Below are 17,451 nucleotides of genomic sequence, written 5' to 3' on the forward strand. Positions count from 1 at the left end.
CTGCTGTCCCTGTAAACACCATTGTGCTTTTCAACTGCCACATTTGCAGCAGCAGCAGGAGGGAGATTTCCCCTGAAATGGGATTGCTGACCCAGCGGCCGCCCGGACAATGTGACGGGCGCTCCCGGGCAGCACAAAGCCCCCATTCCAGAAAGCTGTCGCACAAAGCCGAAACCCCACACGAACCCAACCTGCTAGGCTCGGCACATCCCTCCCGCCAGTGCGGGGCGAGGTGGCCGGGCTGAGCGGTGGCGCTCGGCGGGCTGGAGTGGCATCATGCCCTTGCCAAGGCGCCGGTCGTCCTTCTTGGGGCAGCAGCCCTCTTCCTCCACAGCTGAGAGCTCGGGGCCGCCCGGCCGCCGGGTCAGCGTCGGGGGTGGAGGGAGCTTGTCAAGACCCCCCGGCGTCTACGTGGGCACCGTCCCCACTGGTGGCGTGAGCAGCTTGGGCACCCGAGTGTCCCGCAGAGCCCTGGGCATCAGCAGCGTCTTCCTCCAGGGTCTGCGCAGCTCCTCTGCCGCTGTGCCCCTGGCCCCAGGCCTGGAGAAGGGCAGAGGTCTCTCCTACGAGAGCCTGAATGGCTGCTTGGTGGAGTACATCGAGAAGGTGCGAGCTCTTGAGCAAGTCAACCAGGAGCTGGAGGAACACATCAGAGTCTACCTGGACAAGAAAGCAGCCAGCGTGGGCAGCTGGGGAGCTCTGCGGGAGAACTGGGAGGCAATTTACCATCAGGTGAGTGTTGGAAAGTTGTTGGCTGTGGAGAGACAAGCGGAGCTTCATGAGTCATTAGCAACCCGAAGCAGCGAGGGTTGATGCTCATGATGAATGCTGCCTGCTTTCAAGGCACGGTGCCCTAGACAGAGGGGTTTAAATCTATCTTCATGATAATTAGCATTATCACTTCACAGTGTGCCGTGGAAAATGCCTATTAAGCAGGAGAATTGCTTCAGGCATCCTGCACATGGGGCCGATTGAAATGCACCCCAAGGCGCGATAGCCTGGGCTGATTAAAATGGGTGATGTTTTTTTTTTATTATTGGGTTGTTCTGTTGGGTTTTTCTCTTAGCTGTGGTTATTACACTGAGCATCAAAATCATTAGAAGAAAACTGCTAGGACTAAATTAGTTTGTCCCTCAACATGATATCATTACAAGCATGTTGGATTTTTTTTTTAATTAGCAATTCAGATTTTTACTTTATTCCCTTGTTTGCTTAATCACATTTTCAGAAGTTCTATTTATTTAAAAATAATAATTACATGGCTAGAAATGAGTAACTTCTCTTCCATTTGTCTCCACCCTGCCATCCATTCCTCCCACCTTCTCCATATAGCAGAGGCTGCAGGTTTGCAAGGGAAGTGTTTAGTTAGAGAAAGGAGGTGCAAAATAATGGTTTCTCTGCCCTCATGGACAAGAAACAACTACTTTTGCAGGCTGCTGTCCTTGCAGAGAACAAGGGGCTCTGATCCCCGAGGTCTCAGTGCACCTCACAAGTCCTAATTTCTCAGCTGATTTGAGATGGGGAGGCGTTAATACTTTGCAGCTGCCATCCCATGTTTTCTAGATGAGTGTACAATTTTGCAGCTGTAGGCCTCTCCTATGAAGCCTATCAGGGCTCACAGTTGAGACCGAAAGAGCAGGACTGTAGGTACTTAGGAAAGAGTGTTTAATTTTTCTTTATATAAAACCCACACATCGTAGTGCAGATTAACCTAATAATGTAATAATTTTGCATCCAAATTGCTTTTCTTTTAAGCTTTCTTTACATTGTCATCTTGCCAAGTTGCCTCTAATTCCCTTTCCTATGAGTAAATAAGAGCAGTTCATAATGAATCCTAGCTTGAATATCAGGCTCTGCATATACAAAATAAGAAATACAAATCTATATAGTAATAGCATTTGCAGGTATCATAGAAAATAAGTCTATCTATTTTACCATTAAAATGCATTAGAGAATACATAAAGTTTTCTGAATTACTTCAGTTATATAACTCAAAGAGGCATCATTTAGCGGGCTTGACTTTCTCATATGTAGTCTGAGCTGTTATGTTCAATTCTAACAAGTTTCTTCGCGTTTTCATATTAAGCATCTAACCAAAAATGAAAGTAGGATCTTTTCTAGCCCAAATACCAATTAACTTTTTCATTGTGGAGCTAACCGGTAATGGTATGCCAGCATCAACACCGAAACTGTCGCATTTATTAAAAAAACATCAAAATCAGCTGCTGCAGAAACAGCTGGAATCACAGGAAAAGAGTAACCTGCTGCCATGATGCATCCCAGCAGGAAAAGTAAAAGGCTTTCAGTAGCAAGGTGTAACAGAAATGAGAGATACCTGGCAGATACATTTCTAGATGTTATTTTTGTAAATATATTTAGATTTTTCTGTATCTGCCCACATCTGCGTTAGTGTGATATATCCTCTTTTCAGTCTTCTGCAAAATTTGAGGATTCATTTTGATTCCCAGCCAGCCACATCCTTTCAGCTCGGCAGCCGTAAACCCCTGCGTGCCCTTCACATGAAACAGCTGTGAATGTCTTGGGGTGGAAAGCTACTTGAGCTGCCACCTGTTTTAACCTCAATGCCCATGATAGGCACAGGTTTTGAACAAGAGGAAGCAAAGAAAAATACACAATTGGGTGGGGGGGGTTGTCTAGACAGGAGCCCCTTCCTCCTTCCCTGCTGGTGCAAATATAAGGATGCAGCCACATAGGACTCTCCTGGTCCCAAAATCAGAAATGTGATGGGCCTATCTCTGCAGCCAGGTAGGAGAGACTCCAGCAGACCAGAGATCTCCTTTCCTTCCCCACCCATCATAGGATGGGCTCTGGCATCCCACATATCAGGTAGTTTTCCTCCCAGCAGTAACAACTGGATGCCAGCATTTCTTCCAAACACAGAGTTAGGAGGAAAAATGTGCCAATGAGTGATTCAGAGGGTATGAGTGGAGCATCCCTCAAGGGAAAAAAAACCTTGTGTTTCATTGCAATTGGCAGAGCTGTTAGTGCAGCAGGGTCTCACTGACAGGAGCTGAATGATGGGAAGCCTCTACTCAGCTCACAGAATTAATTATCTGCCTGGGCAGCTATTTTTTCAGCAGAGCAGGTGGACACACACTAATTGGGACAGGCACAAAGTGGGTGGATTTTTGCAGGAAACAAGGGCAATGAGAAAGCCATGTGGAGAGGAATTCATGTGACAGAAATACAAATTCATCTCACTGTAGCCCAGGCACTCTCCTTTTCTCCAGCCTTCATCCCAGTCTTCTTGTGGAAAATTCTACCTCTAATCAAATGTGTCTCTTCTGCAGAATGGCAGGGTTTTTGTAATGGTAATCCCTTTCCAGGGAGCAGGGCAACACCTGGGAAAAGTGGATGCTTGACAAAATCTGAGAGAGTTTACGGAGAGGAGAGCGTAGCTCAGCCTCCATGACTGTTCAATTACAGCTGTGTGGGAGACAGAGATTTATTTTGCCTGTGAGGTGTCATGTAGTGCAGTTCAGATCACAGGAGTATATACAGGACTGAGCCCAAGGAATTGCCACATTTGGACTTGCACACAGTAGTTTATTTGCCAGGGGGCCGGAAAAGCCACTGAGTATAATCTATAACACATTCTAATGCAAAAAAGTGCTTTATTAGTCTCTGTAAATTGGTGAAATAGCATTCTGCCGCAACAAACTCCCACAAAATGGCACAGAGCTTGGTCAATTGCCATACAGAGAGTGGCAATAAATTAGTTTTAATTATGTCCTTTCAGCTACTTCCAACAGCGTAACCTTGGACTACCTTCACATACAGCTGTGAGGTGGGGAATAAGGTTTTCTCATTGTGCTTAGGCAAGATTACAGTATTTACAGATAATTTCTTTAGGAGTTAACTACTGCTTTGAGAACCAGGCATTCGTTGATGCAGTCCTGTTAACTTATAATATATTTGATGTACAAATGAAGACATATTTTCCTGGATGCAGCAGGAATCAGCAATCTTCCATCAATCTTCCTAGCCTCTCTCCAGGCATTACCTTTCCCAAGGCAAAGCAACAAATGTCACTCCTGCTACCTTTGAGTTTCACTCCTTCAGGCTGTGAGAAGATGTTCAACATGGAAAGCATGGCCAAAAATGTTACAAGTTTACTGCTTGGCATCTGAGCAACAGGCACTGGGTTGCATGCTTTTAAACTGATTTAGCTGTGAATTAAAATGTGTTGGAGCCAATAGGCTGATATCAATCATTTCCTTTGGTGTGTGGAAGGGAAGACTAGGCCGGCATCTTCTGATCTTTGTCTGTGGAGGCATCATTTGCTTTAACTGGACTGAACTTAAAAGCCAGATAATTTTCCATTACATGAATAATTAAAACATGAGATTCGCTATCACAGGTCACACCTGAGGAAACAAATTTAGCAGCTTTCAGAACGGATTTAGGCGTTTGGAAGAACAGCAAAACTATACAAAGCTATTGATAAAGCATAGCTAAAAATTTGAAAGGCATAGTAAATCTTGCAATGCCAAACTTAGTCAGATCTCTGTTAAAAATCAAAAGCTGTCAGTCACCAGGAATATGTTCTCCCCATAAGTGTTTGTATTGCACTGCACTTTATCAAGGATGAAGTCTGCAAACTCCCAGCTGGTTTTCCTTGTTGCCAGTCATCACCCAATAGGTGGGTCAGTACATTGATAAAGATTTTGATAAGGTTTTTTTTTCTAAAAATTAAAATTGCATTTTCATGACCATAAAACCAAAGCAAAACCAAAGAATTTTGTTGCCATTTTCTAGTTAAGATGTTTTATACCACAAATATTCAGTGTTAATTCAAGAGCTGGAAAAAAAATCACACTCAGCAGGTGTATGTGCCTCACAGATGCAAGTGTTGAAAGACAATATGTGATTTAAAGGTGCTATTATTAGTCATAATATCTGCATTTTTCTAACACATCCTACTTTGGCTGTTTAAATGCCACACGAGCATCAGTGACTTAAGCCTCCCAGAAGCCCAGTGAGGCAAGACAGTGTTGCCTTCTGCTTTACAAGTGAAGAAGTCAATGTTGAAGTGCTTGCAGCATTTCAAGTCCTTTCATTTCCAATGGACACAAAGAAGGGTGTTTCCTAAACTGCTGCATCATGCATTTTAATATGTGTGTCAGCAAAGTGGCTATGAATCCATCTCACTAATGCTGCGTGTTTGCATCCAGCTGTTGATTATTAGGAGAATTAAATCAAACAAAAGAGCCACTAGATGGAAGTCTTACATCTCTTCTTCTGAAGCCTAGGAAAGGACTTCCACAGCTCACAGAAATCAGAGACAATTTTTCAGGAAACCTGGTTTCTACATAGAAACTACCATGTAATTATTTATCCTTGAGGTTCGCTGTCGGATTTAAAGCGTACACAACTCATTTCCAGGAGAGCTGAAAGGGTGATGCCTGCACACTCCCACTACAACACTCATCCCTGAAGACTTCCAAACACTAGACTTTTTAATATCATTTTTGCTTACAAAGCACAGGTCAGGTGTGTGCGCAGTTTTAGACAGCCCTGGACTTTCTCACTGAACATTAGCCACTAGTCTATGAGGAGGGGAGTAGGGTATTGACCAAGTTCTCAGGAGTGTGATACCAGGGTTCTGGTAAAGACATCCACTGCGGGGCAGGTAAGAAATCACCTCAAATGCCTCAGTAAAACCACAAGATTACTACCAAAAAGCACTTGTAAAAACCAGTTTGTCTATGCATAGAGGCAGAAATCCAGGCAGCTGCAAATCATCAGCTATTCCCTGCTTTTGCTTTTGTTAGAGCACAGAAGCTATTTTAGACTGATTTCAGCCTCTAAACTTAGCCATTAACATACCTCTGAGTGGCACTGTGCAGGTCACATGATTTAATGTTACTTTTGCTCATGGGATATCCCCAATTCCTTCAAAGACATTTATTTTCATCAGAATACAGGTCAGATATTGTAACCATGTGGGCTCACTGCCAGAAGCAAATGGGCTTATTTAGAGAAGGCAGGGCAAATCATAGGGCAACGTTTCAGCTCTCTGATTTGAGTCAGGAAAAAAAAATAGAAGCTTCTGTTAAAATCCACACAAGTGTAAGTTGGCAGGGACACAAAATAACTTCTGAAGGAAAAAGAAAAGGAAAAAAAACGGGGGGGAACAAAAACCAAACCAGAAATTCAGTGCTTGGGTCAAAGAATTGCCTCTACATCCATGCTGCTGCCATGTAAAAACTAAAGGACTTTTCTTGATCTTTCAGGAGAAGCTCAGGTCTCCTGGTGCAAGGGGACCTGAGCACAGTAGACCAGCACATCCTCAAAATCCTGGCTCTGCCCAGCCACCCTGTAATGATGCTGCAGGGACAACCTAGGGGTTGAGGAGTTAGGTGGGTGCTGGTAAAGTAGGGTTGCAAAAAAGCAGAGAGAAGTAAAGAAGGAGTTGAACAATGAAGAAAAGCCAGTTCTGTGTGCAAGAGATCACATAATAATATTCTGTATCTGTGTGGCTGCACAGCAGGATTGGCTGGTGTGCATGAGATTTAATCTCTTTGCCCACATCTGTGGCTTTCAGAACATCTCTGACTCCTGTGCACTCTTCAATTTTCTCATGCCAAAACTTGAGCTTTTTTTCCCAGTGGCAGCATCCATGGGACCTGTCTCCCATGCTGTTTTCCAGAAACATGTGGGAACTGCACATCTCTGAGATGGTCTATCCCTCTGTTGAATCAGTTGGAATTGGCCAAACATCCCACAGTTATTAAAGAAAAATTGGTTGGCCATGCCATGGCATGAGCTCTGTTTCCTTTGGAAGCCAAGCCCTGAGCTGGACTGGCAGGAACAGAGCTCCAGCCGCAGGCTTCCAGCCCCAGCCACCTTCCCTTTTTGTTCCTAACAGTAGGTGAGAAGGAAGTAAATCACTTTTATTAACTCTCATGCCTCCTTAGATTTAAAAGATGCAAAGTGGGTTTAGTTTCATGATCCCTTACAGGCTTCTGAATGTGGGAAATAGGTTATTCCTCCAGATCTCTCCTTATTTCACATTTGTTTGTCCAAGACATTTGGAGCAGTAAGCCACTTCTCATGAGGAGTAATGTTAATTACCACATAGAAATGCTTCAGCCTTGCATGTCCACCTCCACCCCATCACCAAGCAGCAGGCTCAAGTGCAGGTAGGACTACACTAAGGCAACGATTCCACTTGCAGTACTTGAGACAACTTGTCTGGACGAAGCCTTGGTGTCTCCACATTGTATGCCCTGTTTCACCTCAGGGGAGCAGAGTGCTCCAGTGGATTTGCAATCTCATTTAGTTGCAGACTTAATTATCTAAAGGAAGATTTCTGCTTCAAGAACTCTCCTGACCCACTTAAAAGAGCTGTTCTTATTCATGTGGTGTTTTAGTTTCAACTGCAAACCTCCATAGGTATCTCCTGAGAAAAAAATCCAGAGATGTTCAGTTTAGCTCCTTTGGAGTGGTGGCATAGACCTAAAGCATGGCTGGAGCCCCCAGACAGTTTCTTGCAGAGATGATCACTCTAATCCTGGTACTGAATTCAGCATGACTTTAGTCATCTCCATAACTCAGTGCACGTGTGACTCCGGTTCAGGCAATGGTCTTTTTTTACCTTTCAACCATTTTATATAACCCTCTTAAATCGCAACAAGCTGCTATGTCACAAGTCTTTTGGGTTTACTTACCCCTCAAGTGCCTTCTGGGCATTAAAGATACCACTCCGCCAGAGGCATAGCAATGATACCAAGTCTTATTTGCACAATATTTCCAAAGCATTTGACATTCAGTGTAATAACCTTCGAAGACTGCCTGCTTCTCAGGTCTCATATCTATCACAAGAGCTTACAGGATCCCATCAGAGAAGAAAAATGACACTCTGGGAGCTGAGGATGGCTCACAGGCAGCATGAGCAACAAGTATTCCTTGGTTCACTGAAGAGGACAACCCTGAAGAGGACTGCTGATACGGGAAGTAGAATAGGAACTGCATAAGTGCTACTTAAACTTTATCTAGATAATATAAGTGGGACTTAAATGATGAACATAACTTGCGCACAGTAATGAATTTTACCCCTTGTGACCAGCTGACAATCAAAATAAATGTGTTTCCACAAGAAGACGAACACTTAGGAGCAATGAACAGTTTCATGACAAATTACAGCCTTTTGGCAAAGAATTTGTGAATTTATGTGTACAAAATTCATTGATTAAATTATCTGGTATGAGTCACTTGAACAGCCCTGGGCTAAAGAATTATTTTTGGAATCAGAGCTATACATCTGCTTATGATATATGTCCAGTGTGTGTAGCTAATGTGCTGAGGCACTTCATTGCTTGAGCTCTGTTGTCTCTTTCTTTTAGGTGGGCGAAGCAGTTCTTGAAAATGCTCGTCTTATGCTACACACCGAGAACATTCAAGCCTGTGCTGAAGATTTTAAAGACAGGTAGTCTTGTGGTGGCACCTAGCTGGCTGCTTTCTTTGAAAATTTGCCTTGGCAAATGCTTAATCTATAGGGGAGCAATGCCTAGTGAGTAGAATGGGCTCGCTCTTTTAAGCTGAATATTCAACCACCTGACTGCAGGAGATTTTTTAACAGTAAAACAATTATGAATCTAGTATTTTGGAAGATTTGGAAGAATTACAGTAACAAAACTGTGCACTAGCAAAATTACTTAAGCTATTCTTTAATATACAGACATTGATCTCTTACTGAGAGATCAGTATTCACACAAACTTCGATTGACATTTTGTAAAAGCAAACATTCATGTGATTATTAGTTATAATTCGCAGTACCACACAGGGGGTTTTGGATGTAAAAATCATTCTACCACGGATGAAAAGCAAAAACTGTACCACTACAAACATCAGTGTGGAAATACTAGATAAGAAAACTGCACTGATTTTCCTTATCTTTACTGAGAGAAATTAAGAGAAGATTTTAAATACTGACAAACTACTTTTTTGACATCTTCCCATTTGCGAAGCCTAATATGCACATACATGAGTGCATTAAGCTCTTTAAATTTTACGCAGCAGTCCTAGTGATCCTTCTAGCTTTCATTGGTAATGGACCTGTTAGTTTACAAATATCTTTTTTTCGCACAACCTGGCACAACATCAAAACCTGTTAAACACGTTCTTAGGTTCACCTTTTATTTCAGAAAGGTACAACTCTGATCTGCTTACTTATGGCTTTATATTCAGTCAGCTACACTCATATTTTAAGTAGTTTTAAAAAAATACTTTTTACAAATGTCATCTGCTTTGGACAATCATTCTACATAACAAAACCAATGTCAAATCAGTCCACTGCATAGTAAAAGCTCCTAATTCTCACTGGGATCAGCTGCCACTTTCCCAAGCTGTTGAACTTCCAACAATGAGGGTGGCTCTCAGGTGGCAGAGTGCAGGACTTGTTTATGAAGATGGCTCCCATCTAAGCTTCCAGCTCCCCTGTCTAACCTCCCTGGCCACCAGGTCCCCAGTCTGGCTGGGTTTGACACAAAAAATTCCCACCCAAGGAGATTTATCATGCCACCCAGCCACATTTTCAATGGAAAGCCTGAAATGAAAAGGTTATAAATAAGAATGATGCAGTAAGCAGCATGATAGACTAGCAACTGCTGGCCACAATTTCCCCTGCATTGCAACCAGAGTTTAGAAACAAGCTGTTTGGTTTAAGAGTAGTTCTTGTTGACAAACAAACCACTCAAATTTGCTCTCTGCTTTGGTAATACTGCGATTTGGTCTTAAGGATGGGCTGGGGCTTATGAACATAGACTTCCCTAAGCATGTCTGTCAGTAAAAGTAATGCTCGATACGATGAGTGTGTGTTTTCTTTAACCATAACTATGACAAGTTTTTATGTAGATGAATAAGCAGTTATTCTCATTTTAGAGCCAAACAAACAGAGAAAAAGCCATCATAGTCATACTGTATATAGATGCCAGATCGAGCAGAAGACCATTTATCTTTCTGTGCTTATTAAGGAATCCTATCAAGCTGATAAACACTGTAGTGCAGATTGCTAACTTGGTCTATTTTATTACACTCTGAGTTAATGACAGGGTACTTCAGGCAGTTAAATTCAAATATTGCAAGACAAGGTGAGAGCAAAGTATACCTTCTGTGTTTCTGTGCCTCTGTCTGGGACACATGATCTAATTAACAGTGTCCTTTTAAAAAATCCACTTAGTTTTCTCCCTGCTGATCTGTGCTGCATTATGCTTGGTTTGGTGTGGGGTTTTTGTTTGTTTTTTTTTCTCTCTCTGCAGGTATGAAAATGAGCAGCCATTCAGAAAGGCAGTGGAAGATGAAATTAATTCCCTATATAAAGTGATTGATGATGCAAATTTAACTAAAATGGATCTGGAGAGTCAGATAGAGAGCATGAAAGAAGAACTAACTTTGCTGTCAAAGAACCATGAAGAAGTAAGTCCAGACTCACGACACTGCAAAGCCAGTGTATGCCTGTTTCTTTCAGTTGGTATCATACACCTAGTGCAAAAGCAAGCACTGAAAACCTCCACCTGCCATGTCTGGGTGGGGGGATTCTCCTGAAACCTTCTCCTATTTCTCTCTTCTCCATTAACTTAAAGCACTAACAGTTAAGTTTTGACTCTTCACCATGAGAGTGGTGAGGCACTGGCACAGGTTGCCCAGGGAAGCTGTGGCTGCCCCATCCCTGGAGGTGTTTAAAGCCAGGCTGGATGGGGCCTTGGGCAGCCTGGTCTAGTGTCCCTGGTGGTGCCCCTGGAGGTGTCCCTGCTCATGGCAGGGGGTTGGAACTAGATGATCTTTAAGGTCCCTTCCAACCCAAACTGTTCTATGATTCTATGACTCTTTCTCTTCTGATAAATATGACATGTAAGAGATACTATAATTTCTTGCTAGATGCCACATGATGGTCATCAGGCTGCATAGTCACATATGTGGACATCCAAACAGTGAGATCTGATTCTCAGCCAGCCTAAAATGCCTGTGCACGGTGACAAGCTCCAGTCCTGTTGCACTAACACTGCGCAATGACACATACTTCTGAAAAATTCCTGCCTGACTTAACAAACTGCTTGGTTCCCGAAACTGAGTCTCTCCTAAACAACACACCACTGGAGCAAGTCACAGGGACAGGCAGCTGGAAGGGAAGCCCATTACTACCAAATTTTGCAATAACTTCCCCACTCAGTCATAATATTCACCAGCAGTAGTTGCATGAAGGTGGGTTATTCCCTTCAGCAGAGCTGACCCAAGTCAGCATCTTTACTGATGGGGGCTCAATTATGGAGCTACTAGTAGCACCACATAAAAGACAGCCAGCAGTTGCACTCATGCATCAGAAGTAAAAGAGCTCGAACTGAGACGGCTCAGGGAAGTGATGCACTATTCTACCTTACATTTCTTACAGATTATTTCTCCAGCCACAGATTTCAGCAACATTGGCAGGCATATGGAGACTTGGCTTGCCAAGATGAGGTTGCTTCATCCCCTCCCTCCTTTCATGAGTCTAATCCCAAGGCTGGCATTTTACAGAAAATAATCAGTGGCTTCGGCACCACCGTAGGGATGAGAAAGATGGAAGTTCTTTTACATAAGAGGGAAACCAGAACATTGACAGAAATACACAAGACCCCCTTTAAACATCCGTCTATTGCAATGATTGCTGTTAAAACAGAAAAGTTGGCACTGATGCTGTTCTCTGACCATATACATAGCATAACAAGAATAACAGCTTTCCAACAGCTCCTCTCACCCTGCATTTAGAGAGTAAGGAGCCCTTGCAGAGTGGAAGAATGCTCCTTTCAGTAGCTGTTAGGAATATCTGAGCATTTGCAGAACCACCCAAGAGCAAACCTGGTTTTGCCATGGGAGTGGCACCAGGGGAAGCTGCTCAAGAGAAGTCACAGAATAAAGGCTCACAGCAATTATTGCAATTACACTAGCTGATTAGCACAATAAGTTCCAAGGACTTTCCACAGTTAATCCAAACCTTTCTTGCCTCCAGTGCCCCCACCAGGAAATCCATGTCAAGTTCTTTTAAACTTTTTGCGCACTTGGAATGGGCACATTTTGAGGTTTTCATTCTTGCAGGTTCATAATTAGCACATACCTGCCCATTCTTTTTTTCCAGTGCTGTCACTGTCAAGGGCCACTACCTACAAATATAATTCACAGATGCTTTTAAATCACTCTTTTTTTTTCTTATTTCAATCACACTTATAAACAGTTTGGTGTAAAAGGATTGTGGTACCAGATGGTTCAGATACATGTGCAAATTTCATTTATTCTTCTGTTCCTGAACACAGTTTACAACTGATGTGCTACATTTAAGCATGCAATTCTAGACACACTAATTCTCTCCTGTGTACATGTTTTTGGAGCGCTTGTATGTAAAGAAAGAATAAAATGCTGTCACAGCAAAAGAGAGTGCTTTTCATCTAACCTTCACATGCACAAAAGCACACGTAGCTCACACAAGCTGCAAGGCTGTAGAGTTCCTGCTGTTCTCCACAACTCATTATATTTCCCATTAGATGCATGGCAACATAGCACAAACTGCATGTGCAGCATGTGTGTATGTCAAGCTCTGACTGCTGGGGAAACCTGCCACTGCAAGAGGGCTGCTGCAGGCAGTGCCCTAGTGCAGGGCTTCAGTCTCTTTCCACTAAAAGCAACTCCAGTTCTTTCCCATGCAGAAGCAAGGCAAATCCACATCTGCAAAAGAACCCCCCCAGTTCACTGAATCATTCATGTAAAGACACTTTTCAGGACCAAATATAATTACTCTCCCTGTTTGTGAAACCAAAAGGATTCTTCCTCAAGCCCCCATTCAATTGTCCAGTTCACCTTCTTTTATGTCTTTTTGTTCAAGGATGTGAAAGTGTTATACAAGCAGCTTGCTGGATCTCAGCTGGAAGAACTTGATGTTCCCCTGGGAAGTGGCCTGGATGACATACTGGAAAAAATCAGAATCCACTGGGAGAGAGACATTGAAAAGAATCGTGCTGAGACAGGTGCCCTTCTCCGTACCAAGGTGAGCACTCTGTAACCTACTCCAACATTAAGGAATTTGAAGTAAACACAAAATCTGTCTAATACTCCACAGGAACTTTGATGGTTGAGTGGTTTTTTTCTTGAAACAAAAAAGATGGTAAAAATCTAAAGGATTGTAGTCCAATTTCATTGGAAAATGCACTCAGAAATATTAGGGATGCACAGTTAAGAAATGTTGGAAGTGACCCTGCTGATATCACAGGTATCTGTGGGAGACTTCTAAGGGAAGACTGAGAAAAACAAACTTACCCGGTCAATACCTTCTCTGTCAGATAAGCCACAGTCATTATACTTCTTACTGTGGCCGAACCTTCACTGAACAATTTACAGGGGTCTATAAATCAAAAAGGCAAAATACATTACTCTACACTAATTGTACAGCCACAGACGCCTTGTGGATTTCTCCTTGAAATTGTTTCCTTTGGCAGTGGTGAGAAAATTGGATACTAACTTCAAAATGAAAAGTGATAATAACAGCCATTCCCTTTAAAAAGTCTCTCCTTTCCCGATACTGAGACTGAAATAGCCTTTTAATGCAGCTTTTTCTCTGTTACGAAGGTTCACTCATTTTTCCAAAGTGTCTGGCTGAAATAAGTATTTTTCAGAGATTAAGCATGAAGTTCAGTGCACAATCCTGTATTATATAGAAGCCATCTCATTCTGAGTTGGCTATTATAGCAGATCACAGTACAACAAATCATAATTAAAGCTGTGCTATAGAAATATTTAGCAAAAGCATAGCCCTCTCTCATAGTACAGAGCTGCTGTGAGAAGAGGACAGTAAAGCCAGACTGCAAGAAGGAAAGCAAGAAACACATTTGCAAAGATATACGCAAGCTCTGACTAGGTGTTTATTTTCAAAATAAAGAAGAAAAATCCTGTGACAACAGTGATACCAAAGGTTCTAGCGAACCAGACATGTTTATCCCAGAGATCCCACTAAATTTGTAAGCAGCCATACAGTTACTAAGCAAAGTTTTCATAAGGTTAGTCTGTGCAGGCCTGATTTTTTAGCTTATACAGACCAAAGGCATTCAGTGACATAGCAATAAAAGTACATAAGCCCAGAGTGCAACTTCATAAGAGACACAAATTACTCCAGAGTGGCAGGTCCATGATCACTAGGCTGAATTCACCAAGATTAGTGAAGTGGGATTAAATCTCTCTGAAGCATAAATCCCTGTGAAGTATTTCTGGAAAATGCTGGCTCTCTGCAATTTGCTGGAAGTCACAATTCTGGTGTTCAGAGGGAAATTCAGCCCCCTGCAACAAAGGTTCATAAATCCTAAATTCTGTTTGAGACTTAATTGGTATTTAAATGACCTTATGCACCTGAGATTGTTTCATTCACAATGACCAAGTTGTGGGGTTCCCATGATGGTACCAATAAAACATATAAAAAGTATTTCTGGTGTGTGATCCCAGATTTTTTAACAATTATTACTTTTTCAATAAAAGCATGCATAAGCAGGACAGGATAAAGATGAATTTTCAGAGTGGAATGGAAGTATTTTGCATAGCTTAATCTTAGCATCAGCCAGAAGAAAGGTAGGTTTTGGCTGCAGAATAGTTTTGCTAGAGAGCCTAGAGCTCTGGATTGAAAATCTTGATCTTGGCTGTCATTAAAAAGTATAGAAATTTTAGTTTTACTAAGGCACCTTTTCCTTCACCTATTTTCAAGGAAAATGAACTACACACTTATGAAATCCCACAAGCAAAAAGAGCATGAAATTGCATAAGAATATCTTAATTCAATTAACAGAAATTATTTTTCTGACCTCTGTGATATGACTTGCTCTCTCACTCACAGAATCCTGTGTGAAAAATCAAGGTGTGAATTCTTCTGAAAGCAAACAAAATGAAAACACAACTTTTAAAAAATACTGTAGTATATCTACAAAATGAAGAATTACAGCAATGTTTTATTTTTACAGGTCATTTTAAATGTACTATGCATGCTGAACAGCTTTTGTTGACATAGATAAAATATACACATTTAAACATTTAAGCTATTTTAGAGTAAATGAATATAAAATATGATAATTCTGACACTAAGAAGTATCTAGAATTGTTCAACTGATGGATTTAACATACAGGAATCACACTGAATGTCAGAATTGCCACAAACTATGAAAATATTAACTGTCGGTTTGGCATGCAAGGAAATTAAATTGTAATTTGAGTAGGTTGTGATGACAGTCACAATCTTCTACCAGCAACAGGCTGAAACAACAGCTGCCATGCGAACTCAGGAGGAAGAGCTGGTGGAGACCCTCAGAGCCGAGTTCCATGAAACTGCCTGCAAAATACAGAGCTTGCAAGCAGAAACTGAATCTTTGAGAACCTTGGTAAGTAATGTTGGGATTTCAATGGGTACCTTCTATGTGAAATCAACATGCTTTATGAGGAAAACAATTCTGTCTTGGGATGCAGACGTAAGAATAAATCTCTTTTTCAAGTAGATACTGTTTCCAGAGGTTTTGGACATTTCTAGGCTCTTCTTGATTGACATGGTGCACTAATTTTACCACATTTGACACCTGGGCCTCAAATTTCAGTCTTCACTGTCTTCATAGTCAGTAACAGTTTCTGAGATCTCTGGTGGGTAGTATTTGATAATGTGAAGAATATTTGCATCTTGTAAGCAAAGCAGTTCAACCTTTGCAATGATAAAACACATTTTTCAATGTATCTAAAGAAAAGAATTCTCAAAATATTACATCTCCACTTAAGCATATTCAATAGAGATATTGGCCAAACCTGAATAAAAATCACTATGAAGCATATGCAAACTGACTTTTCATGTCTGCTGTCCTGCCCTTACAGAAGAGGGGTCTGGAGAACTCTTTATACGATGCCAAGCACTGGCATGACATCGAACTGCAGAACCTAGGCTCCGTCATTTCCAAGCTAGAGGCAGAAATGGGAGAAATCAAAGTAGAAACCGAGCAGCAGCAGCGGGATCGTGAAAATCTGTTGACCAGCAAACAACAACTGGAGAAAGACATTGCTGCGTATCACTGCCTTCTGGATGGAGAACAAAGCAGGTACTAGCCATTTAAAAGAAGTGTGCCTTTCAATGGATGGAGAACACATGCTCCCTGGGAACGGATTCTGCTGGAATCAGGGCGACCTGGATGGTTTTCATGTCTCCTGTGGCTGGGTGGTAGATGGTGACATTTAGAGATGCTGCCAAAGGAAGAGGAACACCCAAAATGCAGCTATGCAGAGTCCTGGTGTATTAGAGATGAGTGGCTCCCAGCGCTGCCATGAAAGGACAAAATTTAGTAGTACACCAGTAGGTCTATGAGCCTCACTTCCTCAAGATTAAAGATGTGAGGCTACAAAGCTACCACAGCATCTAGGGGCTGCAGTAGCAAAGTAGCTGTGCTGTTTTTTGTTGGGTGTAGTATGTCTTCTCTTCTCCTCCAACTACATGGCCCAAATATTAAAGCTGTGACCCTGGTAAAGCTCCCTTTCTAAGTTACCCCTAAGCCTAAGGACAGAATCTGGCCCACTGACTGTATCTTTCATGAAGAAACAATAGTTCAGACTCTAAAGACCCTGGGAATAACCTGTAAATGCCTTTAGAGTGGTTGAGTTGCTTGGGTGGGCTTTTTTAAGATCTTTTATCACCATTAGTCATAGAACCTTTGACACTCTGATCCGCAGATTTTTACTTGCTCTTCTGCTCAGGTCAGGGAGAAACTTTTTTATAATCAGAGCCTGCTGCAATTGATGCGATTTCAGCAGCCGAATTGAGGGTAGCACTTAGTTCAGCAATTTTCCTATTCATAATACTGACCAATTTTTTATTTTTCAACTTTCAGCTGATTATGAAACTCTCAGCCCACCGAAGACCATTGCCATTCATCACCATTAAAGCAAAAGATGTCACTGCCAAGTATGTTAGTGGAAGCTAAAAACCCATCAAAGCAGCCTGCTTTATTCAGTTTGATTCAACAACCAAAGTAGGTTGTAGCTTGAACAACTTTATTAGACCCTCCTCACTTATTGCTTTGCTTACAGATTTCAATTTACTCATGTTGTTAAAATTATAATAAAAATAAAGAATATCAGGGGTTTTGTCTGACTTTTTTTTCCTTCCAGTATTTTTCATCATAGTTGAAGCAGATAAGATTAATAAAACTGGCCCTCCACTTTCCAGCAAGTAAACACTTTCTTTTTATGGTACAAATCTATCAAGACTGAACTACCCCTCGACTGTGCACAGAGCATCCACACAGAAATGGCAAGCGCCCTGTTGCATCACAAGCCATCAGCTCACTAGTGTGAAATCTAATTCAAATAATGCTGAAGCAGTTAAAGTGTGCCATTAACTCAATGCAATAATTTTGCAATATGTAAGCCAGCATAAGCACTAATGAGAG

At 41.8% G+C, this 17,451-nt stretch overlaps 1 protein-coding gene across 1 annotated transcript; it reads left to right on the plus strand.

Moving 5' to 3' along the window:
- Positions 1 to 276: 276 nt before the first annotated feature.
- BFSP2 (beaded filament structural protein 2) lies at positions 277 to 16,979 on the plus strand. Its single transcript, XM_069860038.1, has 7 exons — positions 277 to 732; positions 8,370 to 8,452; positions 10,285 to 10,441; positions 12,879 to 13,040; positions 15,277 to 15,408; positions 15,887 to 16,107; positions 16,891 to 16,979. Exons 1-7 carry the CDS (start codon positions 277 to 279, stop codon positions 16,892 to 16,894), a joined length of 1,215 nt encoding a protein of 404 aa, XP_069716139.1. The 3' UTR covers positions 16,895 to 16,979.
- The last annotated feature ends 472 nt before the right edge of the window (positions 16,980 to 17,451 follow it).

Source organism: Phaenicophaeus curvirostris, chromosome 6 (assembly GCF_032191515.1).
Source record: "Phaenicophaeus curvirostris isolate KB17595 chromosome 6, BPBGC_Pcur_1.0, whole genome shotgun sequence".
NCBI lineage: Eukaryota > Metazoa > Chordata > Aves > Cuculiformes > Cuculidae > Phaenicophaeus > Phaenicophaeus curvirostris.

Excerpts from the sequence above, each read along its gene's own strand:
- BFSP2 (XM_069860038.1), top strand. The coding sequence starts at position 277 with ATGCCCTTGCCAAGGCGCCGGTCGTCCTTCTTGGGGCAGCAGCCCTCT. Across the intron at positions 10,442-12,878 it reads TGTCAAAGAACCATGAAGAA|GATGTGAAAGTGTTATACAA; the intron begins GTAAGTCCAGAC and ends TTTTTGTTCAAG. Across the intron at positions 15,409-15,886 it reads CTGAATCTTTGAGAACCTTG|AAGAGGGGTCTGGAGAACTC; the intron begins GTAAGTAATGTT and ends CTGCCCTTACAG.